A 27,527-nucleotide genomic window follows, 5' to 3' on the forward strand; every position below is an offset into this window, starting at 1 on the left:
TTCCCCTTACGTCCGTGATTCATTATGCTAAAATACGGACCATATCCGTTATTTTCCAGCACCAAAACCATATGGTACATGTTCATTTAGTTTAGTTTAGAGATACAGCGCTGAAACAGGCCCTTCGGCCCACCAAGTCCGCGCCGACCAGTAATCCCCGCACATTAACACTATCCTACACCCACTAGGGACAATTTTTATATTTTACCAAGCCAATTAACCTACAAACACGTACGTCTTTGGAGTGTGGGAGGAAACTGAAGATCTCGGAGAAAACCCATGCAGGTCACGGGGAGAACGTACAAACTCCGTACAGACAGCGCCCGTAGTGGGGATCGAACCCTGGCCTCCGTCGCTGCATTCGCTGTAAGGCAGCAACTCTACCGCTGCGCCACCGTGACCGCCCTGAATCTGTGATCTGTGAGCACCTGTAGGGTCATTTACAAAATTCAACCTTCTCATGGTTCACATGCATGCAAGCATACACATGGAGAGCATCAATCAAACATACTCACCTTTTTAACTTTCTCTGTTGCAATTGAATCAAAGATAATTTAGTAGCTCTTGGCTTCCACCAATAAAGGTTCAATAACACAGGGCTGAAGGTCGACCCTTATTGTGCATATGATGTATGACACCTTAAACATGTATTTGGCCCAAGCTACTAGGATGGAGAAAAACCCTGGTTTCTTAAATTATAATTACACTTAGACCCACCTGCCCTTACACAAGCACACAAGATGTTTGGCCTCAGTACACTGGCGTTCATTTCCTTACTTGCACCCTATATAGTTTAGTTTAGTTTCGAGATACAGAGCGGAAACAGGCCTTTCGGCCCACCGAGTCCGCACCGACCAGCGATCCTACACTCACGAGGGACAATTTTACATTTATACTAAGCCAATTAATCTTTCAACCTGTACGTCTTTGGAGAGTGCGGGGAAACTGAAGATCCCAGCAAAAACCCACGCCGGTCACAGGGAGATGGTACAAACACCGTACAGACCGGCTCCCATTGTCAGGATCAAACCCGGGTCTCTTGCCCTGTAAGGCAGTAGCTCTATTACTGTGCCACCACTGTTATTGCTACCCTGTGTTCACAACTGCAACCAGTGGCTTGTTGCACCACTTCAGAAGGCAATCTGACCGCTGGTCGGCGCAGTATTGTTGCTCATAGAGCTGCTGCTTCAGCGCCAGAGACCCGGGTTCGATCCTGACCTCAGATGCTGCCTATGCTGAGTTTGCATGTTCTCCCTGTGACCACATGGGTTTCTCCTGGATCCTCCGGTTTCCTCCCATATCTCAATGATGTGCAGGTTTGTAGGTTAATTGGCCTCTGTATAATTGACCCTGGTGTATAGGTGAGTGGTCGGGGGAGGGAATGGGAATGTGCAGAGAATTTTAAAAATCGGATGAATGTAAATGGCTTGTTGATGGCTGGTGCTGACTCGACGGGACAAAGGCCTCTTTCTGTGCAGAAATTCCAGGACTCTAATATCGGTGTCGCAGCGGCAGAGCTGCTGCCTTACAGCGCTTGTAGCGCCGGAGGCCGGGGTTCGATCCCGACGGGTGCTGTCTGTGCGGAGTTTGTACGTTCTCCTTGTGACCGCGTGGGTGTTCGCCGAGATTTTCGGTTTTCTCCCACACTCCAAAGGCGTACGGGTATGGAGGTAAATCGGGTTGGTAAATGTAAAAATTGTCCCTAGTGTGTGTATGATAGTGTTAATATGCGGGGATCGCTGGACGGCGTGGACCCGGTGGGCCGAAGGGCCTGTTTCCGCGCTGTATCTCTAGACTAAATTAAACTAAACCTCAACAATGAAAACACTTACTTCCGAGCAAGTATTTTCTCTTACCCTGTAGTTTTCTGTCCCCCCACCCCCCGAGTACTTCCAACTGTGCAAGGGGCACTCCTTCCTTCCCACCACCATCGTAGAAACTTGAGTTGTTTTTGTTCCTCTTCTATAGAGTAAAATCGTCATTTGTATATGGTGGTAAATGCATGAATGGCCACTAATCTACTCCCCTCTAATCAGGGCTTTGCTACTCCAGTTACGTACATCAGCAAGCCACAGCACAATCATTAAGACACCACAATCTGCCTAACCCCAAAATAAAAGCATTGCTCTTTTCTATGGAAAGAAACATGACCATCTCTACTCACCTCCTGTACTAATAGTGTGAAGTATGATTTTACAAGCACCTCAATCACGTTTCGCCCATATACCTGCCTTCTGCAAGTTAAACAAAACATTACGGCAATTTAGAAGAGTCTAACTTTTACCACGGCAATTCTTAGAGGTAGCAATACCTCACAAGTACTTAGCCTTCTGTAAATATGTTTGCACATCACTGTCAAATGTAAAAAGGACACAAAGTGCTGGAGTAATTTGGAAGGTCAGGCAGCCTCCGTGGAGAACATAGTAAACGAGATGTTTTGGGTTAGGGCCCAATGCAAACATCACTGATCCATGTTCTCCAGGGATGATGCCCAGCCTGCTGAATTACTCCAGCGCGTTGTATCCTTTTCGTAAACCAGCATCTGCAGTTCCTTGAATCTACTGATAAATCTAAGCCTGTTCTCACCCTTCACCCACACATATATTTTCTAGCTGTGTTGTAATCCTGGCTTATGGTCAGTACTACAGTACAGCAGTTGCCTCTACAGCGAGATTGATTGTAGCTCTTCAAATAGTCACCTACAATTTTTGTAACTGAAGTAGATGGATACACAGTTAGGTCACCGTAATCAAGAGGTATTGAGAAGTTACAGACAATTACAGTTGAGATATAGATCGTGTAATATTACAGGATGATAGAATCACGATGAATTCTTGCAGGTACCCAAACGGATAAAAGCTTATTCAACATAGGCTGATGATAGAGCATGCATCTTCTGGAAAAATATCTCCCTCCTCTTGTAAAGAAAGCAGACAATGACAAAATAGTGGTCTTGGTTTCCCTTGATGTTTATGGTTCAGCAACATAGATTTTCACAGACGAAGAGTCATTCTACAAAATGAGCACCACATTTATTTACGCTGTAACCAAGCTTGCACAGACATCTTTTGTGTGACAACAAGAAGCTACTACTAATCAGTCATAAGATCATCATTTATTCGGCCTGAAGCCAACGTCATACATCTCCCCAGAACTTTACCAACTCTTGCTTCCAGAAATATTTCAGCAAAATATTCTATCTTGTTGGATATATAGAATTTCTACGATTCTTAAGGACTTACTTTCTAATTTGGTTGTGTGTGCTGAGTCCCTTCTGTTGTTTGTGAATGTCTTCACATGATAGAGACTCATCGAGATCACTAATAAAAGGAAAAAATTGATCAGCATTAAGCACCGCACACACTCGCACTCGCTCACTCACGCAAACCTTGTGGTATAAATGCACGATAAAATGGGTAAAACACACACACACACATATATTAACCATATATGACCATATATATGTGTATTTGTGAGTGTGTAAATATATACACACTGAACTGTAGTTTCTCTCTCGTTTATTATATTGTATTTACAGTGTACTATGTTTACATATTCTGTTGTGCTGCTGCAAGTAAGAATTTCATTGTTCCATCTGGGACACATGGCAATGAAACACTTTGAACATGGCGGCACTGTGGGGCATCAGTTCAGGGCTGCTGCAGCTTAGCAAGCTCGCTCCTGACGGTGGCTGCTGTCGGCATGAGCATGCGCTTTCTCCCCATGACCAAGCGGGTTCCCCACAGGTGCTCAGGAATCTTCCCACATGCCAAAGACGTGCAGGCCAAAAGAAAACATGAACACCAAGAAAACTCAGTTCAAGATCCAACAGAGTGGTGAACTTGCAAACAGTGGTTAGAGAATGTGATGAGCAGCAAAGTGGCTGAATCTGTGGCCTGGCCTCGAGACAACAGGCTTAGTTTAGTTTAATTTGGCGATACAGCGCAGAAAGGGGCCCTTCGGCCCACTGGGGTCCACGCCGACCAGCGATCAACACTCCCCGCATATCAACTCCATCCTACACACACACACACACACACACACACACACACACGGGACAATTTTGGTACATTTTTATACCAAGCCAACTAACCAACAAACCTACACGTCTTTGGAGTGTGGGAGGAAACCGAAGATCTCTGAGAAAACCCACGCAGGTCACGGGGAGAACATACAAACTCCGCACAGACAGCACACGTAGTCAGGATGGAATCCTGGTCTCTGGTGCTGTGAGGCAGCAACTCTATCGCTGGGCCACAGTGCCGCCCTAGTCTCAATGTATTATTGAAGAAGATTGCCGCTTATCCTAACTAATCTCATCAAAAGTTTGATGAGATTAGCCTCTCCTCCCTTCCCTCAGCCCTCGGCCTCCTCCTCCTCCTTTTTCCTTCCTTCTCCCCACCTCCCCCTATCAGTCTGAAGAAGGGTTTTGGCCCGAAACGTTGCCTATTTCCTTCGCTCCATTGATGCTGCTGCACCCGCTGAGTTTCTCCAGCATTTTTGTGTACCCTCATCAAAGGTTGGTGGCCAATACAGACTTGATACTTGTCAAATGTATCACCTCATACTTTCTTCAATATATTTATTTGCTTCTCTGACACTAACAAATCAGTGCTAGCTTAATCTGTCCTTAATCTGTTTCTGTCTATGTGATTTACATTGGATGTTCCTCAGAGATTTTTTTTACAAGTTTTCCATCAATTACATCAGGCTAACTGACTTGTTATTCCTGAATCCAGTCCCATTATTTTTGTTTTCAACTGTTTGTTTTCAGTTCAACAGGCACGGACATTGTCGGCAGAAGGGCCTGTTGCTGTGCTAGTTTGCTCCCACATAAGGTCACCTACCTGAGCTTGCAGAAGCTTCCTTTCTTCTCAATCCAAATGTAGCGTAAACCCTCAAAGGTGTAGTATCGAATCACACTTTTCTTTTGAGGAAAACATAATGTGTGAAGATTAGAAAGTGACCTTGCTTCAAACTGCAAGGAGCCCTGATCACAGCAACACCATGCTGTCCAAACTGGAGCTACTCACAGGGATCTGAGTGGGGCCTGGAAAACATTGCCAGGGATGGTGGTGGAGGCAGATATGATAGAGATGTTTAAGAGACTTTTACATGGGCACATGGAAGTGCAAGGAATAGAGGGATATGGATCATGTACAGGCAGACGAGATCAGTTTAACTTGGCATCATGTTCAGCATATTGTGGGTATTCCTGTGCTGTTCTATGTTCTTCTTAGGCAGTGTGTTGGGACCAAGGACGACCTGCTTCTAACGGCAGCGTTGTGGGTTTATTAGCTGGCTAACAAGACCAGTATTGGAACTGCAGGCTCTTCCAACACATGGGAAATGCCACTACCCACCCAGTCAGAAAAACTGCAGTTTATTTGCTGCATATAGATTTTAAAAAGATGCAGACTGGTTCTGTTAATCAATACAAAAACCAGCGTCTCATAATCAGACGCATTGATGGTGTTTCATAGACGACTGTGATTGTTCCTTATATAGGCACATTGGCCACACTAAGCATTTTCATCCAAGACATTGAGTTCCGTATCTGCAATGACCTTGGAATAATCACTGACCAAGATATTCACATTGGTAGATAAAAATGCTGGAGAAACTCAGCGGGTGAGGCCGCATCTATGAAGCGAAGGAATAGGTGACGTTTCGGGTCTCGACCTGAAACGTCACCTATTCCATCTCTCCATAGATGCCGCCTCACCCGCTGAGTTTCTCCAGCATTTTTGTCTACCTTCGATTTTTTTCCAGCATCTGCAGTTCCTTCTTAAAGATATTCACATGAATACTTTAGCAGCCAAAGCTGGACAGAGGCCAAGCACTCTGCATTGAGCAATTGCTTCATAACTCCCAAAAGATCCTTCACAGAGCACGTCTCAAGTGCAATGAGGTACGTTCCATCTGCCTGAATCAGTGCAATGCCAACGCAAGGTTCATCAGTCAGTCGACTACAAGACCTGGTAGACCGTGGGCTGTAGGCGGTAGCCGGCCCATGGTCGAAGAACCCAGCGACCCGCAGCCTGGAACCAGTGGAGCTGGCCGAACCGCCATTGAAGATCAGAAACGGGAAGGATGGAGGCAGCGACTACAACAGATGCGACAGGAGGGGAGCAAGGCCGGCAGGAGAGGACCTACCTACCGACCGCTATGTCAAGTTCAGTCGCGGATGGACGGGGGAAGGAGAGGACACGGGTTGTCGGTCGACCAAGGAAGGCAATGGCTGGAGGTCCGCAGCAGCCTGGGGCATGCCTGAAGCGGGCACCGCTCACAACAAATGGAGCGTGGACTAGACTTGGAAAACAGCGGCAACACATGGACACATGCGGGGCTCAGTAGACTTTCTGTACATTTGCTAATCGGGGATGGTCCAGCAATACTCTACTGGACTGTTTGTTAAATGATTTCAAAGAGCGTTTGCATTTTGCACGTGACAATAACGAACCATTGAACCATTGGGAACAATGCAGTTGTCTTGAATGACTGACTGTGCACCGGATTAAACATTAACTCACAGCAGCACCAGCCAGCTATACCATCCACCGGGAGGTTTGGCCAGGTTTTTATATCTACTTAGATGGAATAAGACATAAAATATTCATTTTATTTTTCTGCCATTTCCATACTTTAAATTAACAATTCTCCTGTCACAGTCTGAGACATTTATCCTTGCAGTCCTTTTCTTTCCTTGCACCTTTACAGAAGCTCCTGCAGCCCATTTGTGCGTCTCTCTATTGTGTGACCTATGTTCAAGTCAGGTCGGGGGGGAGTTCCCTCCGCCACGGGTACCATGTAATCCCGTGCTACCTGCTCCATGGTCGGATAGTCGGCGACTAAACCGTATCTCCCCCACCTGGTTTGCCAGGTGAGGAGGGGGCTGTGTACCCCCAGCAGGACCAAAAGTAAGACCTGTCAAAAAGGGCGGATGGATGAGCTTCTAGCGAGCCAACGGCCATCCACACTTCAGTAGAAGTTACGATCACTGTCGTACACAGCATTGTAAGGAATGATGATAAAGCACACACACACACCAATATCCTATACTTCCAACGGCGGAAGTCCACAGGAACTGGAGGACAGAGATGTGTGGTGCATCCGTCACCGTTCCCATCGGAAACCAGCGCCACTGGGTCGCTAATGTTTTCAACGATGATGAATATAGTAAACTTTAATATTCTAACTTCTACTTTAAAAAAAAAAATCAAATATAATGTTTTTTCTATTTCCCATCCACCTCTGAATGCCAAATCAGAGGTCATTTGTTTGTTTGGGCCAGAGAGTGCTGGGAGCAGGAATGACTGAAGAAGGGTCTCGATCCAAAACATCACCCATTCCTTCTCTCCAGGGATGTTGCCTGTCCCGTTGAGTTACTCCAGCAGTTTGTGTCTAACTTCAGTATAACTTCAGTATAAACCAGCAAATGCAGTTCCTTCTGACACACGGCACATCAATCATATGCTTTACTTGCTCTTGAACATATGGGAGCAGAAAAGTGTCACCAGACTGTTGCCAGGACTGGCAGGCTTGAGTTAGGAGGAGAGACTGAATAAGCTCAGACCCGTGGAGGCAGAAGGGTGACCTTGTAGAGGTTTATAAAATCATGAGGAACATAGATAAGGTCATGTGTAGAAAGGAACTTACACGGAAGATAAACACAAAATGCTGGAGTAACTCAGCGAGACAGGCAGCATCTCTGGATAGAAGGAATGAATGGCATTTCGGGTCAAGTCTCTTTTTCAGACTGATTTCAGACTGACACCAGTCTGAAGAAGGGTCTCGACCCGAAATGCCATCCATTCCTTCTCCCCAGAGACGTTGCCTCACCCGCTGAGTTACTCCAGCATTTTGTGCCTACCTTCGATTTTACCTTGAGCCAGAGCAGCATTTTTTCCTGATTAGGGAGGTGGGAAAATGGATAGAGCTGTCAGAGGAAATAGTTGGGGAGGCTACGATTACAACTTTTTTTTTTTTCTTTTTTTTTAAAAAGGACAGGTTGATGGCCAGGAAACTCATGCAAATGTGGCTAACTCAGCAAGGCACCTTGGACAGCATGGATGAGTTGGGCCAAAGGGCCTATTGCAGCAGTGACTCTCTGGTTATGTAGTTGGTCTGATCTCTTACCTCCTCCTGTTTCTGTAGTTGTAATGTATCTTTCCAATCATCTTCAAGTACTCCTATGGCCAATGTAGTTCGCATATCATCGCCGCTAGATTCAGCTGACGGTGCAAACCTTTAAAATAGAGGAGCAGAAAATGAAGAGCATTAAACTGTGAGCTGGCACATGTGCTAAGAATTATTTCACCACCTGATATGGACAAGTGTGTAATGGCAATTACTTAACTTTCCAATGATCAATTTTTGATCGCCATTACTACTCGGGGATGTCGAAGAGATATAGCTTACGCACTCGCAGATTGTAAAAACTAATCTTCCCCTCGTTATTTCTTGATTAATTGGTCGTTTATTGAAGTAGTACAAACAAAGAAGTCTTCTTCTACTTCTTCTTATGTCCTTTGCTCCTCTGGGGAGCACCGGCCATTGACATGTCCTCCTCCACACTCGGTTGTTGGCAGTTTTTTCGAGATCTCCCCAGATGAGTCCACGCTCAGACATTTCTGTCTGGACACCTCTTCTCCAGCTGTTCCTGGGGCGACCTCTTTTCCTTTTTCCTTGGCGGTTCCATTTCAGGGCTTGCCGGGTAATGTTTGTGGCAGGTTGATCTCCCCTGGCTGTGTCAATAGACAATAGGTGCAGGAGTAGGCCATTCGGCCCTTCGAGCCAGCACCGCCATTCAATGTGATCATGGCTGATCATCCCCAATCATTACCCCATTCCTGCCTTCTCCCCATATCCCCTGACTCCGCTATTTTTAAGAGCCCTATCTAGCTCTCTCTCTAAAGCATCCAGAGAACCTGCCTCCACCGCCCTCTGAGGCAGAGAATTCCACAGACTCACCACTCTCTGTGAGAAAAATTGTTTCCTCGTCTCCGTTCTAAATGGCTTACTCCTTATTCATCGGGAACATGTTTCCTGCCTCTAGCGTGTCCAAGCCCTTAACAATCTTATATGTTTCAATGAGATCCCCTCTCATCCTTCTAAACTCCAGAGTGTACAAGCCCAGCTGCTCCATTCTCTCAGCATATGACAGTCCATCTTGGTTCAGCCAAGCCCAGGACACAGAGATTGTAGCGCACCATTTCATTGGCAATTGTGGCAGCCTTGCAGACCTGGAACATGGTTCGGATGTTCCATGATCCCACAAGGATGGATTTCTTTGGCGTCAGTGGGTGTGTCAGCTTCCCAGCGCCCTTGCGGGTTTGGCTGGGTAGTGTCATGTTCCCCATCGCTGGGGCACCTTCTTCAACCACGTGTGCCATTTGGTTTTCATTCGTCAATGTTTCTGTAACTCACACTTTTACCCCAGGGTGGGGTCGTTAACCCCAGGCCCAACCTGGAGGACCAGGGACTGCTTCGTCTGCCTCCTCACCCGAGACCTGTCCGGTTTGGTTGAACCTGCCAGGGATACGAAACCCCATCCGGCATAGCTCTCAGGATCACTGGAGTACACAAGCCTCTCCTCCACGGTTGCAGTCCAGGGGAGGAAACAAAGAAGTGATTCATATCAAGTATTTCTTATTCCAATAAAAATAGTAACTTTTCATTCTTGTTGCATCGGTGGCGTGTAGAGTCGTGTGGTCAAAACTGTTGGCTCCACCATCCCTCGAGGCTAAACTCACAGCCCACTCTCTGTGGCTACGCCAGCCCCCTCACATGTAGACACGCCCTTCTACGTATCAAATCCCTCCCACAAGCATACAAAACAGATCAAACTAGAAATATCTAGACATGACTATAATATACTAACAGTAACTAACTTAAACATAAATGGCTCCTACTAAGTGTTTAGGCCGTGGATGTAGAAGTTGGCAGCTCCAGCTGCAGCTTTCTGTGGTAGTATTAGAACTCTGCAACCTGCATATCCACACATCCCTACTCGGACCACAGCAGGATTGGACCAGAGACATTGATGCAGCCTGGCAGAGGAACGACAGCACTTTCCACAAACTGTATTCATACCTGAAAACTACCTCCTGATGGTTCACAAACCTCACCTTCGATAAGTTTCCCAAACTACTCCAAAGATGTACTCCAAAGAGTTTGTAGGTGAATTGGCTTTGGTAAAATTGTAAATTGGCCTGTGTGTGTGTGTGTGTGTGTGTGTGTGTGTGTGTGTGTGTGTGTGTGTGTGTGTGTGTGTGTGTGTGTGTGTGTGTGTGTGTGTGTGTGTGTGTGTGTATGTGTGTGTGTAGTGATAGTGTTGACGTGCGGGGATCGCTGGTCGGTGCGGATTCGGTGGACCAAAGGGCCTGTTTCCCCGCTGTATCTCTAAAGTAAACTAACGGCAAAAGGCACAGCCCAGGCTAATTCCAAATCAGTATACCTCAATCAGCCTGGGGTGAGGGGATTCTTGTTTTGGTCACACAGAGATGCTGAATGCTAGAAAATCAACCAGGCTCATATTGAAAAGCATGACTAGGATGAGAGGAGGGTGAGTGCTACAATACATTTAACAGGCACACAGAAAAATCCAGTGAATTTTCTCTGCTTCAAAGTTTAAATCCATACGCTGGAAACTAATTATTTATTAAAATAAAAATAAATTTTTTTACCCTTCCATGTCTTTTTTTTAGTTTAGTTTCGAGATACTGCGCGAAACAGGCCCTTCGTCCCGTCGAGTCCGTACCGACAAGTGATCCCCGCACATTAACACTATCCTACACACATTAGGGACCTGTCGTCGGGATCAAACCCGGGAATCCGGCGTTGTATGGCAGGAATTTAACCGTACAGTTCTGTACTTTCCAGATTAGCAATCAAGAATAGGAATCCCGATTAACATTGTGGCCCAAGCATTGATATGAATCGTGTTGCAGGTACTTCTAATGTCATCTCGTGTCGGGTTCAGATTGCAAGCGAACATACTTAATGTCTCCAGATGCTCAAGTAATCAATTCAATAATCCACAGAACACAGAGATAAAACGGAGACTATTTGTGACAATTCCACTGCCAGCCAGGGCTCAGACATAGCAAGTTCCTACAGTAAATGTAGAGCAACTAACCAGTCATCCTCAATCTCCTCTGTCCTCACTCGCTCGATAAATCGCTGGTTAAATGAATCCTGCAAGAAAATGATTGAACCATTTTAGTCTCTATTATTTTGATCTTTAGAACTTTAGTTTATAGTTTAGAGATACAGCATGGAAACAGGCCCTTCAGCCCACCGAGTCCACACTGACCATCGATCACCCAAAATTATTTGGTCCCATTTGCCTGTACTTGGCCCATATCACTCTAAACCTTGTCTATCCATTTACCTGTCTGTATAGGTCTGGAAACTTCCCAGACTGCTGTCAATGTACGTTCTCTCTTCACTAGGTAAACAGTTTCAAGTGTTTCTGATGATCAATCATTCAGTCACTTTTACACGTACTAACGTTTTACAAACCAGACAGAGAACATCAGCTTTGAGCTGAGAAGCTCCAAATTCCCATATCGGCGGTCGCTGGTATCAGCACATAGTTGCTACTGCGTTAAGAACTTATCAACTGATCATCAAGCCTCATTGATGCTAGTTATATCCCATGTCAAGGACTGATTTTTCTTTTTCCTTACCTTAATTACAACCCAATCAGATTGACAAAGATGACAGGGGTTGCACTTAAAAAGCACTTCCAGCACTGGTTTCCAGTAAAAAACTAGCCAAAGTATTCCTACTGTCAGTGCAGTAAGAATGTGGCAGAGAATTACCCGCCATCTCACTTGCTTGTATCCAGTCACCTCCTGCACAGAGAATACATCAGCATTAGCACCATGAAGTTATCGACCATAAAAAGCAGAGAATCACAATTAGTAACTACGATACACTTTGCTGAATGGATCACTGCAAAATACCTAACACAACTATGGAAATTAGCAATATCCAAATTTTACACATATCTAAAACCCAAGGCAATTGCGCTATCAAAAGATAGGCACAAAATGCTGGAGTAACTGTTCAGTCAGAAGAAGGGTTGCGACCCGATTCCTTCTCTCCAGAGATGCTGCCTGACCCGCTGAGTTACTCCAGATTTTTGTGTCTATCTTCGGTTTAAACCCACATCTGCGGTTCCTTCCTACACATTTTATGCTCCATCAAGAGGCCATTTCTGGATCCTATAAACTTTTTAATTCTGCTGCGTATAAATTCTCAGCATGAACAAAGCCAAGGAACACTTTTCTGTTCAAAACAAGATTGTATGTGTCTAAGAAGGAACTGCAGATGCTGGAAAATCAAAGGTACACAAAAAAGCTGGAGAAACTCAGCGGGTGCAGCAGCATCTATGGAGTGAAGGAAATAGGCAACGTTTCGGGCCGAAACCCGGAAGGGTTTCGGCCTGAAACGTTGCCTATTTCCTATAGTGGAGATTGTTCAACTCTTTGCATGGAGCAAAGGAAATAGGTAAACGTTGCCTATTGCCTTCGCTCCATAGGTGCTGCTGCACCCGCTGAGTTTCTCCAGCTTTGTTGTGTAAGATTGTATGCGTCGACTCATTTGAGTTTACAGCCTCATGAAGAACCTTTGCAGAAAGACTTATTCTACCCATTTGGTAACTTCAAGCATGGAGAGAAATAATGTGAAGAGTGGATCTGATCTGCCTCCTCTGTGCCAGAACTGATGAACCCCCGGATAAAATACTTTATAGAGGTGAGGAAATGGAACAAATAAGCTCAGATTTCAAATGTACACAATATCTTTTGGTATAATGTCCTCGTGATCTAGACAGACCATAGTCAAATTTCAAGTGGTACAGGCTAAACCAGAAAGTGGCGGAGGAGGGAATATGAAATTTTTTTTTTTTTTAAAAAGGAATGAAATATTAAACATTAGTAACTTTTTCTGACAAAATGGAGCATCAGTTACTTCTTAGCACCCCACCATACATTACCATGGAGACAGTGGTGCCAGAGTGGCGGACTGTGCCGTAACCCGACGGCTGGCTCTTCAGCAGCTTACTGCTATCTGTGAAAGAGCAGAGAGTTATGTGAGTGTACTAAAATACCAAAAACATTATACTCAAAATCATGAAAAACTGAAATAGAGCAGGAAATACTGGCAAAGTGATCAGGGATCCTCTAAGAGAGATGCAGAGTTAAAATCAATTGACAACAGGTGCAGGACAACATGTGCAGGTGTAGGCCATTCGGCCCTTCGAGCCTGCAAAGACATTCACTGTGATCATGGCTGATCATCCACAATCAGTACCCCATTCCTGCCTTTTTCCCCCATATCCCCCTGACTCCAATATCGTTAAGAGCTCTATCCAACTCTCTCTTGAAAGCATCCAGTGAATTGGCCTCCACTGCCTTCTGAGGCAGAGAATTCCACAGATTAACAACCCGCTGTGTGAAAAAGTTTTTCCTCATCTCCGTTCTTGATGGCCTACCCCTTATTCTTAAACTGTGCCCCTGGTTCTGGACTCACAGCTAATTACTTCAATCTGTTATTTACCTCAGTGTATGTGGAACAGATTAGATTAAATTAGATTAGATTAGATTCCTTTATTGTCATTCAGACCTTTCGGTCTGAACGAAATTACGTTGCCTGCAGTCATACACAATAATAATAAAAATAACAAAACATACAATAAACACAAATTAACATCCACCACAGTGAGTTCACCAAGCACCTCCTCACTGCGATGGAGGCAAAAGTCTTAGTCTCTGTCTCTTCCCTCCTTGTTCTCCCTCTGCGTTGAGGTGATCCAGGCCGAAGATGCCGCCCTCCAGTCCAGTGGACGTAGCTGCGGTTGCGGGAGCTCCGGAAACAGGTCACCAACCTGTAACCTGCGAGCTCCCGGTCGTCCACTGGGCTGGCGGCCGAACCTCCGAAGTGATGTCACCGCCACCTCAGCTCCGATTCGGGCCGCTGCCGAAAGCCGAAACGCCGCCTCCGCTCCGTGGTATCGACGGTAGACACTAACTCAAGGGATCGGGCAACATTCCTGGAACGTTTCCGAAGGGTTCTGACTGGGAACGTCGGCTATCCATGTTCTCCAGGGAGGCTACATGACCCGCTGAGTTACTACTGCTCTTTTTGTCTATCTTTGGTATAAACCAGCATCCGCAGGTTTATGTTTAAGAAGGAACTGCAGATGCTGGAAAATCGAAGGTAGACAAAAATGCTGGAGAAACTCAGCGGGTGCAGCAGCATCTATGGAGCGAAGGAAATAGACAACGTTTCGGGCCGAAACCCTTCTTCAGATTCCGCAGGTTTATTATTGGCTCGTTACCGAGAGACAGTAAAGATTTTTTTTTTGTGTGATCCTGTCAAAACATATCATACACGAGTACACTTGGGCCATAAATAAGTCCAACAGGTCGAGCAAGGAGAAAATACAATACCAGGAGTGCAGAATATCGTGTTACAGAATTATTGAATTACAATTATAGAAAAACTCAAGGATCCATAATGACGAAGGTTGGTAGAACAGGAGTACACTATCCGTCATGAGGACCGTTCAGTCGTTTGATAACAGCGGGGAAGAAACTGTCCTGAATCTGGTAGTATGTGCTTTCATGCTTTTGGAGCTTTTATCCCAATGGAAGAGATGAGAAGCAGGAATAACTAGGGTGAAAACTATCATTGTTTATGTTGGCTGCTTTCCCAAGGCAGCATCAAGCGAAGATGGAGGCGATGGTGGGGAGAATCGGCCACGTGCGATGGACCAGGCTACATCCACAACTCTGCAATTTCTTGCAGTTTTGGCCACAGTTGTCACCAAACCAAGCTGTGATGCAAGGCAATGGCATGATTTCTACTGTGCACCCGTCTACAGATGCACAACTGTGGTGAGAGTCATTGCAGACATGTGTTACTTCCTTTGTCCGTTGAGGAAGTGGAACCGTTGGTGTGCTTTATTGGCCCCAGCTTCGATGTGGTTGGTCCAGGACAAATTGTTGGTTATAACTACGCATTGGAACCTGTAGCTCTCAGAGATTCTTGACTTTCAGATAAATGTGGGTGTTGCGGTTTGGAAGGACAAACCAGGACAGGACTTGCAATAGACAATAGACAATAGGTGCAGGAGCGGGCCATTTGCCGCTTCGAGCCAGCACCGCCATTCACTGTGATCATGGCTGATCATCTCCAATCAGTACCCCCCGTTCCTGCCTTCTCCCCATATCCCCTGACTCCACTATTTTTAAGAGCCCTATCCAGCTCTCTCTTGAAATCATCCAGAGAACCTGCCTCCAATGCCCTCTGAGGCAGAGAATTCCACAGATTTACGTACTGAATGACAGGCCCCAAGGGAGTGTCGTAGAACAGCAAGACCTAGGGGCGCCCGGTGCATAGCTCCATGAAGGTGGCAACAAAGGTGGACAGAGAGAGATGAAGGTGGTGTTTGGTACGCTTGCAATCGTTGCTAGTGTATTGAGTACAGGAGCGTCTGAAGAAGGGTCTCTAACCCGTAAACGTTACCTATTCCTTTTCTCCAAAGATGCCGCCTGACCCGCTGAGTTACTCCAACTTTCTGTGTCTGCCTTTAGGATGTCATGTTGCTGCTGTACAAGATGTTTGTAGGGTCACATACATTTTCTAGTCGCCCTGCTATGGGAAGGTAGTCATTCATCTGGAAAGGGCGAAAAAATACTTTTATAGATGTTAGTGGAGATGGAAGGTTTGCGCTTTAGGAAGAGGCTGGGTCTTTTCTCCCTGGGGCATGGGTGGCTGAGGGATGATGTATTTAAAATCACCAAGGGTATCGATAAGTTTAAGAAAGAACTGCAGATGCTGGAAAAATTGAAGATACACAAAAATGCTGGAGAAACTCAGCGGGTGAGGCAGCATCTATGGAGCGAATGAATAGGTCGAGACCCGAAACGTCACCTATCCCTTCGCTCCATAGATGCTGCCTCACCCGCTGAGTTTCTCCAGCATTTTTGTCTACCTAAGGATATAGATAAGGTGAACGGCCTCAGTCTTCTTTCCAAGGCATAGGCTTAAGGTAAGAGGGGAAAGATCTAAATGAAACCCGAGGGACAACATTTTCCACACAGAAGGCGGTGTGTACATGGAACGGGCTGCTGAATGAAGTGGTAGAGACATGTACAACTATGGACTGATACATGGATAGGAAAGGTTTTAAGGAATATGAGCCAGCCACAGGCAAGTGGGACTAGCTCAGTTAAGTGACTTGGTTGGCTTCAACAAGTTGAGCCACAGGGTCAACTTCTGCACCGTATACCTCGGACTCTTGTCGTGAAGCCACAGTAGATGGGCATGGTCTTAAATAAAATTTTCTCATCGATGTTTGCATGGAGAAGGTTATGAAAGCAAGGGAATTCAGGGAAGAGAATAAAACTGTCTTGAAACAGGTCCACATTACGTCAGAGAAAGTGCTGGAGGTGTTAAGGCGTATAAAGATAAGTAAGTCTCTGGGGCCTGGCCAAGTGTACCATGGGCAATTATGGGAAGCTAATTGAGAAGAAATCACTGGCACACTTGCGAAGATATTTCATATCAATAATTTTTAAGAGCAGAATTAGGCCATTTCACCCATCAAGTCTGTTTAAAACTTGCTCAATTTTAATTTAGCCCTTCCAATTCATTTCAACTTTACAGTTTTGCATCTCATCTCTGTCTGCGTCTTTATGCAGTACTCGGCAATGTTGTTTCTACACTTGCCCCGGAGGGATTTCTCATTCCAAGCTTCTTTGCAATCTGCAAAATGAAACTTTCATTCACTCCGAGCTTTGTGCAATGTCACATTTCACAATTCTCATGACACTGAAAAGAAAATCACCAGGAGTGTCACGAGATCAGTTCTGAATTTTTTTTTAAATGATCTATTCTCAGGAAAGAGTCCTCTGCAAACACCAGAAAGAATTGCCTTCATGAAAAAAGTTGGGAGGACATCCGAGAAGACTTTTCAAAACGATAAGCGGGAATGCCAGAAAATGCATGGAGCATTCAGAGTACAATTTTGGTTAATTTGTAGATAGACACAAAATGCTGGAGTAACTCAGTGGGAGCATATCTGGAGAGAAGGAATGGGTGACGTTTCGTGTCGAGACCCTTCCTCAGACTTTCGATTTAAACCAGCATCTGGAGTTCTTTCCTACACATGGTGTGTCACATATTTGGTTAATTTGTCACATATTTAGCAATACCTGACTCATGTGCGATCTGTCTGTACAAAGTAGCAATTGAGAGACCGGCAGCAGGGATTTTCCAGCAGCTACAGGCATTTTCTGCTGCCTGGGGTCCTGGCTACGGTCCTGACTTGTAAACCATTCGGATTAAGAATAGTTCACAGAAACGTAAACCCTATATAACCTATGGATGTTTCCAGTAATGGGAGAGTCCAGAACCAGAGCGAGCAGCCTCATAATAAAAGGACATACCTTCAGAAAGGAGATGAGGAGGAATTTCAATGTGATTCATTACAAACTCCTATATAATCAACATTGTATTGTACAGGTGCACAACCTTTTATCCGAAAGCCTTGGGACCAGACACTTTTCGTAATTCAGAATTTTTCAGCTTTCGGAATGGAAGATTTTTAGCGTAGATTTTAACGGCTGGCTCAGTGGTAGAGTGCTCGGCTCGTATCCGCAAGGTCGCGAGTTTGCGCCTCGATCCCGGCAGTTACTCGATCGCGAGTTTGAGTTCAATGTAGTTTTTTCTTGCAGAATAGGAGAGAATAGGGAGGGTTAGGCTGGGATCATTCTCTGCGAGATGATCTTAGTGTGGGAGACAAGTGTAGGAGAGGTGTACTGACTGTGTGGGCAGAACTTTGGAAGTGATTGCCCACCATTCTCAAAAGCCGCTGTGTCTCCCTGTCCCTCCAACTCCAGAGGAATCCGCTGCCCGATGGGCCGCTACGGCGACAAGTGGCAGTTCGCCCACAGCCCGAGCTGCGCCCCCTCATCCGCAACCCGGGTTCCTCTGGAGTTGGAGCGGGGCTGGGCTATAGTTGTTGCTGGCTGTGCGTCTCTGGGATCTCCGTGCTTGCAGTGGGCCTGGGGGTCGGTGTCCCGATGAGGGGGTGCAGCTCGGGCTGTGGGCGAACTACCACGTCGCCGTAGCGGCCCATCGGGGAGCAGCTTCTGGTGGTCCTGACGTCTCTCAGCTCCTGTCCAGGGGGATGGCCGGAGACGTCAGGACCAACAGGAACCCGCTCCCCGATGGGCCGCTACAGCGACAAGTGGCAGTTCGCCCACAGCCCGAGCTGCGCCCCCTCATCCACAACCCGGGTTCCTCTGGAGTTGGAGCGGGGCTGGGCTAGAGTTGCTGCTGGCTGTGAGTCTCTGGGATCTCCGTGCTTGCAGTCGGTGTCCCGTTGGTCCTGACGTCTCCGGTCACCCCTCTGGACTGGAGCTGAGACTGGGAACTGTACCGCCCTTGCCCCCTCCCTCTGCAACTGCAAACAACTCCACAGTTCCCAGTCTCAGTTCCTGTACAGAGGGTGGCCGGAGACATCACAGCCCGAGCTGCGCCCCCTCATCCGCAACCTCAAGACCAAGACGCACCTTGCACACCATCAGCTTCGGTCCCTACGGGGAGCGTGTTCCTCTGGAATTGGAACGGGGCTGGGCTGCTGCTGGCTGTGGGTCTCTGGGATCTCCGTGCTTGCAGTGGGCCTGGGGGCCGGTGTCCCGTTGGTCCTGACGTCTCCGGTGATTGGCACTAGCTCCGACGTGAAGACAGTGCAAAACCCCCGCGCCGGTGCAATGGGCGGGGAGCTGGAGAGGGGAGGGAAGGGGTCACACACATGGCCGGGAAGCAGAGGGGTGTAGGTGGGGGTGAAACTTAAGGGAGCGACAATTTGCTGCTGCCTGCCCGCTGAGTTAAAAAGTTCTCATGCAAGACTCACGATACACTGTGTATCGTGAGTCTACCGTGGGAACGTTTTAACTCAGCGGGCAGGCAGCAGCAGATTGTCAATTATTAACCCTCCCGCGCAATATACCCTCACCTTCTCTTTTATGAATGGGGATTTAGTTCCCCTTTCTTCGAGGACCGACCGGAGGTTCCGCTATCACCTCTGCGGGCCGCCCTCGGTGAACGTTTTCAAGGACCTTTCTTCAAGGACTGAAAAAATGTCGCTATTCGGAGGTTTTCCTTATTTGGAACTTCGGATAAAAGGTTGTGCACCTGTATTGTATTGTAATAATCCCATAATACATAAAAGCACAAGTGGAAAGCACAAGCCTGCCTTTATTTATTAAAAAATGAGGTCAGCACGGTGGCAAAGCTGTAGAGTTGCTGCCTTACAGCGCCCGGACACCCGGGTTTGATCTCAACTACGGGTGCTGTCTGTACGGAGTTTGTACGTTCTGCCCTTGACCTGCGTGGGTTTTCTCCAAGATCTTCGGTTTCCTCCCACACTCCAAAGACGTACAGATTTGCAGGTTAATCAGCTTGGGTTTGTATACATGGTATGAGTGTAAATTGTCCCTAATGTGTGTATGCTTGTGTTAATGTGCGGGGATCGCTGGTCAGTACAGACTCGGTGGGCCGAAGAGCCTGTTCCCGCACTGTGTCTCTAAACTAAACAAGCCGAAGGGCAATGAAACCACCATTTCTATCATTAGTGCATTCACGATGCAAAAACAAAAGAATCATTGCCAACCAAGTGCCATCACCTAGGAAGACACAAAAATAAATGCTGGAGTAACTCAGCGGGACAGGCAGCTTCTCCACGTTTCGGGTCGAGACCCTTCTTCAGATCATCACTGTAGAGTTGAGACCCTTCTTCAGATCATCACTTATTAGCCTTTGCACACAATGTTAAACTCTAAACTACTACCTGGTATTTACAAATAGCAACTGAGGATATCTGTAGAGTGAGTTTACAATCAAGTTCTAATCTGACTGGTGTCAGGCATTTTCCTGGCAGCTGCAGGCACCTTCTGCTGTGTGGGAACTTGGCTCTTGACTGCATTTCCGACTTGCAAGCAGTCTGGGTTACAAATGGTTCACAGCACAGATCCCTGCTGCAATCAAACCGTTTTTTGATTGCTAATGTCTTGGTAAACAGAATAGTGACAGTTGAAGGCAGGCACAAAAAGCTGAAGAAACTCAGCGGGTCAGACAGCATCCCTGGATGTAGACAAAAGTGCTGGAGAAACTCAGCGGGTGCAGCAGCATCTATGGAGCGAAGGAAAGACCCTTCTTCAGACTGATGCAAGGTTTCGGCCCGAGATGAACAATATCCAATATAGGAAATAGGCAACGTTTCGGGCCGAAACCCTTCCGGGGTTCGGCCCGAAACGTTGCCTATTTCCTTTGCTCCATAGATGCCGTTGCACCCGCTGAGTTTCTCCAGCACTTTTGTCTACCTTCGATTTTCCAGCATCTGCAGTTCCTTCTTAAACACAGCATCTCTGCAGAAAAGGAATGGGTGATGGTTTGGGTCGAGACCCTTCTTCAGACGGTTGAAAACGTGCCTTCTTTTAATTTCCATGAAATCACAAGGTGTCTATCCGATTGATCTGCAATCTACCAATCCATCTGATGAACATTATCCTCCCGATTAATTTGACTGTATGTCTCATTGTCATTTCCCCCTCGACCAACAATGAACCTGGTTTCGATCCCGACTACGGGTGCTTGTTTGTATGGAGTTTGTATGTTCTCTCCATGACCTGCGTGAGTTTTCTCTGGGTGCTCCGCTTTCCTCCCACTCTCCAAAGGCGTACAGGTTTGTAGGTTAATTGGCTTGGTATAATTGTAAATTATACCAGCATTTTGTGTCTATCTTTTCTGTAAACCAGCATCTCCAGTTCCTTCGTACACGAGACAGTGCCTATCTCACCCTGACTGTGCAAAATATAAAACAATACAGGGAACAAGATTTGATTATTCCAGCTACCCTGCAATGGAGGAACAGGGGTAAAATCAAAACAAAACAAGCCTCTCCATTTTGAAACTGTACAACAGTTTGTGTCGTGAATATCCCCCAGCAATTTCCATCATGCTACAGCTGGTCTGGTGTCTAAACATTTTCCTGGAACTGCCTTTATCAAAGATGCACAAAGACCAAAGCATGCTCTCTGTCCAAATCAATAACACTTTACATTTACACTTTAACATGGAAACATCGCCAGATACTTATGCAAAATGTATCAGAGGCACGCACCAAAGATATACAAGGCCAGATAAAACAAATTGCCACAGTAAATTTTAAGTTACTTTAGAGGAAGGAAAGGTATATGGGAGTAAGCAGTTTAGGGAATAAATTCATGTACAAAGTGCTGGAATAACAAAGTGGGTCAGGAGAACATGGATCAGTGACATTTAAAGTCAGATCTTCTCCAGACTGAAGAACGGTCCCACCCGAAATACCACCTATCTACATTCACCAGAGGATCTGTCTGACCCGTTGACACTTTGTATCTGAATTTCCTCCCTAGACTGCTTACTCCAACATAGGTTTCTTTCCTCTTAAGTACTTTATCTCTTTTTTGGTAAACCAGCATCTGCAGTTCCTTGTATCCAGGGAGGAAATTCAACAGCTTAGGATCTAGGTGGATGAAGTCACATCTGCAAGTGTGTGTTTAGTTTAGTTTATAGATACAGCACAGAAACAAGCCCATTTGCAAACTGAGTCTGCGCCGATCAGCCATCACCCCGCACACTAACACTATCCTACATACACTAGGGACAATTCACAATTATACCTAGACAATTAACCTACAAACCCGTACGTATGGAGTGCGGGAGGAATCCGGAGATCCCGGAGAAAACCCACGCAGGTCATGGAGAGAACGAACAAACTCCATACAGACAAGCACCCCTAGTCGGAATCGAACCCAGGTCACTGGCACTGTAAGGCAGCAATTCTACTGCCGCGTCACCGTGCCAACCAACTGTATAGTGATCAAAGTAGTGGACAGGCATTAGGAAAGATTTGGAAGGATGCAGGAAGTGGTAAAATAATTTCAAAGCATGTGGCAGAGCAAATAATTAAAAAGACCCGTTTATATTTTGTAACACTGCTGTGGGCAAGACATTGTTATTACAAACAGCAGATCGACACAAAAACCTGGAATAACTCAGCGGGACAGGCAGTATCTCTGGAGAGAACCAATGGGTGACGTTTCGGATCGAGACCCTTCTTCGGACTGGGTCTCGCCCCGAAATGTTACTCATTCCTTCTCTCCAGAGATGCTGCCTGAGTTACTCCAGCTTTTTGTGTCTATCTTCGGCTTAAACCAGCATCTACAGTTCCTTCTTACACAGTTTTTTTTTCACACAGAGAGTGGTGAATCTCTGGAACTCTCTGCCACAGAGGGTAGTTGAGGCCAGTTCATTGGCTATATTTAAGAGGGAGTTAGATGTGGCCCTTGTGGCTAAGGGGATCAGGGGGTATGGAGAGAAGGCAGGTACAGGATACTGAGTTGGATGATCAGCCATGATTATATTGAATGGCGGTGCAGGCTCGAAGGGCCGAATGGCCTACTCCTGCACCTAATTTCTATGTCTATGTCTATGTTTATTCTTACTAGTATTACAAACAGCATTCAATTGCTCATCTTTATGGATTGTTGACTTCATCGTTATTGTGAAAGGGTGTGTGCTTTGGACAGTATCCAAGAAATCCATGTCCTGTTTCCTCCAAATAGACTGCACAAAAAATGACTTCAGCTTACTCGGGCAACAAGCAGCTTCTTGACTGTAAGCCCAGATGTACCATGACTGTAGGTTTTTGTTTGTGTAGAAAGGAACTACAGATGCTGGTTTAAATCGAAGAGAGACACAAAATGCTGGCGTAACTCAGCGGGGCAGGCAGGAATGTATTTATTTGGCTGGCTGATGGTGCAAATCTGAAAGCGAAAATACATGTGATATGTTGCTAACTTGTAGGAATTGCTCTATGACTCTATAACCACCTTGATTAAAAGGAGCTGATCTCCTGTTTCTGAGGACAGTAATTTTACAGAGGAAAATCACTCACTAAATAAAGTTCCAAACATCTACTGTGTAGTGCATTGACAGATTTTTAAACAGTAGTTACAGGATTGATGTAGGAAGCAATTTGTGGGGCTAGTTCAGGGATAAATATTGGGTGGGAGATTGAAGATAATACCATAGTTCTCTTTAGAAATGGTGCCATGAGATATTTTAAGTACTTTTGAGAAAACGAGTGAAGCCCAGTTTAACACCATATCTATAGGAAGGAACTGCAGATGCTCGTTATACACCAAAGATGGACACAAAATGCTGGAGTAACTCTGCGGGACAGGCAGTGCAGCATTGCTGAAGTGAAGGAATGGGTGATGTTTCGGGTCGAGACCATTCTTCAGACTTATCTAAAAACTAAATCTGAATTACAGCAATTCTAGTCATGCAGTGCAGTACCTTGGTAAATCAGATTAGGCTATTTGTGCTCACATTACTGGAGTGAGACTTGGACCTGAAACTTGCATGCCAAAAGGCCCACCCTCTCGTCCAAACCACGACCCACCTCATGTCATCCCTTTAACAACCCTGCTGCTTTGGAGGTTAATTGTAAATTGTCCCTGCCATGTAGGATAGTGCTAGTGTACAGGTGATCGATGGTCAGTATGGACTCAGTGGGCTGAAAGGCCTGTTTCCACGCTCTATCTCTCTGTAATGAAGTAAAACTAAGATGGGAAGAAGCTACAGTTCTCAGGTAGGAAAAGCAAACAAGTCATGATCATAGAAAGTATAAATCCCCAGCCTTGGGGGGGGGCGAAAGAATATATATAAGAAAGCAAAATTGAAAACGTCTGCTTACATCCTTTCTTGGTTTCCCTCCTATCTGGGGGTTTATGAATATTAAAACAAGTTCTGCAACAAAAAGCTCGAGCTTGCCAGAAGGTGGTGTGCACGGGTGACATGTTTTTAAAACAATTTAAAGCCTCATTTGACTGTTCGACCAATATTTTCCAGGAATCTGAATACTGTAACATTGTTACAGGCGGTCGGTCAGAGAATTTAATTTTACATTGACTATTTTACAATGAGTGAAGAGTCAGGTCTGGTTTCCGTTTTTTTTTTTAAGACTGAACAATTCCACATTGTTTTAAACTTTAAAACTTGAAGGTTACAAGATGGGGAGGGATGTGTTGCAGCTTTGTGTCCTGCCTCAGTGTAATCTAATATTCTAGTTCTTGCACCCCAACGGTATGAACACTGACTTCCCCAATTTCCCTCTTTCCCCTCCCCTTCCCAGCTCTCCCACAGCCCACTGTCTCCGCCTCTTCCTTTCTTCTTTCCGCCCCCACCCCCACATCAGTCTGAAGAAGGGCCTCGACCCGAAATTTTGCCTTTTTCTTCGCTCCATAGATGCTGTCTCACCCGCCGAGTTTCTCCAGTATTTTTGTCTACCTTCGATTTTCCAGCATCTGCAATTCCTTCTTAAAAACTTCTAGTTCTTGGATATAATTGTGCTTATGAATAGTAAGATTTTACTGAATTGTATCCAAAACAATAATTTCTCTACACATTGGAACGTGACAATGTAATATTGAACCTCTGCTAAAAAATAACACAAAATGTTGAGTTTTTTACAATACACTCAGGCTCATTACTGAGAGACATCTTAGAAACATAGAAATTAGGTGCAGGAGTAGGCCATTCGGCCCTTAGAGCCTGCACCGCCATTCAATATGATCATGGCTGATCATCCAACTCAGTATCCTGTACCTGCCTTCTCTCCATACCCCCTGATCCCTTTAGCCACAAGGGCCACATCTAACTCCCTCTTAAATATAGCCAATGAACTGGCCTCAACTACCTTCTGTGGCAGAGAGTTCCAGAGATTCACCACTCTCTGTGTGAAAAATGTTTTTTCTCATCTCGGTCCTAAAGGATTTCCCCCTTATCCTTAAACTGTGACCCCTTGTCCTGAACTTCCCCAACATCGGGAATAATCTTCCTGCATCTAGCCTATCCAACCCCTTAAGAATTTTGTAAGTTTCTATAAGATCCCCTCTCAATCTTCTAAATTCTAGCAAGTACAAGCCGAGTCTATCCAGTCTTTCTTCATATGAAAGTCCTGACATCCCAGGAATCAGTCTGGTGAACCTTCTCTGTACTCCCTCTATGGCTCTATCTTTTTGTCCCAATATCTTATCGCCAAAGATTTTCTTATTCAAATCTTACAATTGGTTGATGACAATTTCCAGTTTTTTTGTCTGTGTGATACAAGGTGTGATAACAGACATTTTCCTTCATCCATGTCCCCTTTGATCCCTCATTTTCACACCGCATCCTTCCAAATCTCGTTTCCCTCACCCCTTGACGCTCCGTCTGAAGAAGTGTCTCGACCCAAAATGTAACCCATTCCTTCCAATCAAAAATGCTGCCTGTCCAGCTGAGTTAGTCCAGTATTTTACTCTGCTACAGTAACGTTGAACAAACAGCAATACGATAATAACAATTTGCCTCAGAAAAATATATTAAATATATGGTGAGGGCACAAAGATAACTTCCCTCCCCTTCCCCCAAATAGGGGAGGGAAGTCAGGGCGATTTGGGATATAAAATGCTCCCTTGGTTAAACTGTAAGCTTACAATGCTTGTCTTTTAGAGTGCCACGTTAGTCTAGACCATCCAAGTCAGTTGCAGTACTACTCAGAGAAACAGCTGGGATGGTATAGGGAACAGGTACTTCTCTGTGGTAAACCTGTTTCCTTTATGTTTCAGCCTCAATATAAATGAAGCAAAACCTCGATATTATTCTATAGTGTTGGTGAAAGGGTGAAGGGGTTGCCGGTGTATTTTGTTCCACCACAATAGCTCAAAATAGATTTTGAGGTTTTTAAAATAAGAGTTAATTCAAGGGCAGCTGCTTATATACAAACAAAGTTAGCTTTGCAACAGAACATTATTGAAGATTACTATACAGACAAAACATAGAATATTGTACAACCGACTAGGTTTTGCAATAAACTGTAGGGTAGGAGTAGATGTGTGGGAATTTACTCCAGCTTCCTCACGAGGCAAAGATTGCCTTGGGGGCCGCTGAGTACGATGGGGTGGGGGGGGAACCTCCTGCTGCCACGTGCAAAAGATAGGACGGTTCATTGAATTTCTGTAACTTTGCTGACAACAGATGTGCTTTATGAATAACATCATAAACGGAGCGGTCTGTCACTTTGTCCGAACCTCATTCCGATGATGTGTTGCTAAAAAAAGGTCTTCAAATGATGTGTGTGATTTAGTTTAAAATACAGCATGGAATCAGGCCCCTCAGCCCATCGAGTCCAGACCGACCATCGATGACCCGTTCACACTAGCTCTATGTTATGTTTCTCATCCACATTAGGGTAGTTTTACAGAGGCCAACTGGCCTACAAACCTACACGTCGTTTGGGACATGGGAGGAAACCCACATGATCACAAGGAGAACATGCAAACTCCACACAGGCAGCACACCCGAGGTCCCGGTTCCGTGGCGCTGTGAGGTGGCAGTTCCACCAGTCAATTCCAACTTCCTCAAGAGAGTCAAGAGTATTTCACTGTCACGTATCCCAAAACAGAACAACGAACTTCATACTTACAACAAAAATGAAAACATAATATTCTGTAAACTCCATAATAAACAACAAAAAGCTCAATATATATGAAAACAAACAATGCCCCCCAAAGTCTTATTTTGAGATTGTCGTGTGTAATAGCCTGATATTTGTGGGAAGAAAGTGCTCCTGAACCTTCACGTTAGTTTTCAGACTCCTGTATCTTCTAGAACAAGGGTTGTCAACTTTTTCCGTCCCATTTACCCCAGGTTGGGAACCCTTGTTCTAGAACAGGGGTTCCCAACCCTTTTCGCCCCTGGCAACTTTAATAGCACATAACAATGTTATTGCACTTATTTATGAACAACTAATGATGAACAGATACCGGTCTACCAGAACCAAACAGTCAGTCAGTCAGTCAATGAGAAAAAAATATGTACAAATCCAGAATCAACACATTTACCCCCTGGGTAGGTGCAATTTATCCCAGGTTGGGAACCCTTGTTCTAGAAGACAGACACACAAAGCTGGGGTGACTCAGCGGGACAGGCAACATATCTGGAAAGAAGGAATGGGTGATGTTTCAAGTCGAGTGCACTTTCTCCCCGATGACAGGAGGTCAAAAGGAAATAATCCTCGGATTTCTACTGCAGGGCCCCCTCAGTTGGGATCTCCTGACCGCACTCACACTAATGCGGTGCCCTCTGGCCTGACATGTCCCCGGGGAGGGGAGGCCGGCATCGAACCTGCAGCCCGGGCTGTCTTGTCGTCCGGATGCTTCCCCTCAGACCCTCCTCACAGCGGCTTGACCCCCACTCCCGCCCCGCCCGGGGTTCGAACCCCGCATCCCGCTGAGCCGAACTGGAGCTGTCCGTGCGGCCCGGCCTCGGCCTCGGCGCCCTTCCTTACCTGCATCCATGCTCGACCCGCCGCCGCCAGCACCACCGCCACCTCCTCCTCATCCCTCCCTCCCGCC

At 45.7% G+C, this 27,527-nt stretch overlaps 1 protein-coding gene across 1 annotated transcript in view; it reads right to left on the reverse strand.

The window, feature by feature from the left end:
* atp13a2 (ATPase cation transporting 13A2) overlaps window positions 1-27,527 on the reverse strand; it is a 53,812-nt gene extending 26,285 nt beyond the window's left edge. The window contains 8 exon segments of the mRNA XM_055659112.1: window positions 2,165-2,234; window positions 3,243-3,320; window positions 4,848-4,927; window positions 8,140-8,248; window positions 11,141-11,199; window positions 11,694-11,861; window positions 13,007-13,080; window positions 27,461-27,527. Of these exon segments, the coding sequence (XP_055515087.1) occupies window positions 2,165-2,234; window positions 3,243-3,320; window positions 4,848-4,927; window positions 8,140-8,248; window positions 11,141-11,199; window positions 11,694-11,861; window positions 13,007-13,080; window positions 27,461-27,470 (648 nt within the window). The 5' untranslated portion in view covers window positions 27,471-27,527.

Source organism: Leucoraja erinacea, chromosome 30 (assembly GCF_028641065.1).
Source record: "Leucoraja erinacea ecotype New England chromosome 30, Leri_hhj_1, whole genome shotgun sequence".
NCBI lineage: Eukaryota > Metazoa > Chordata > Chondrichthyes > Rajiformes > Rajidae > Leucoraja > Leucoraja erinaceus.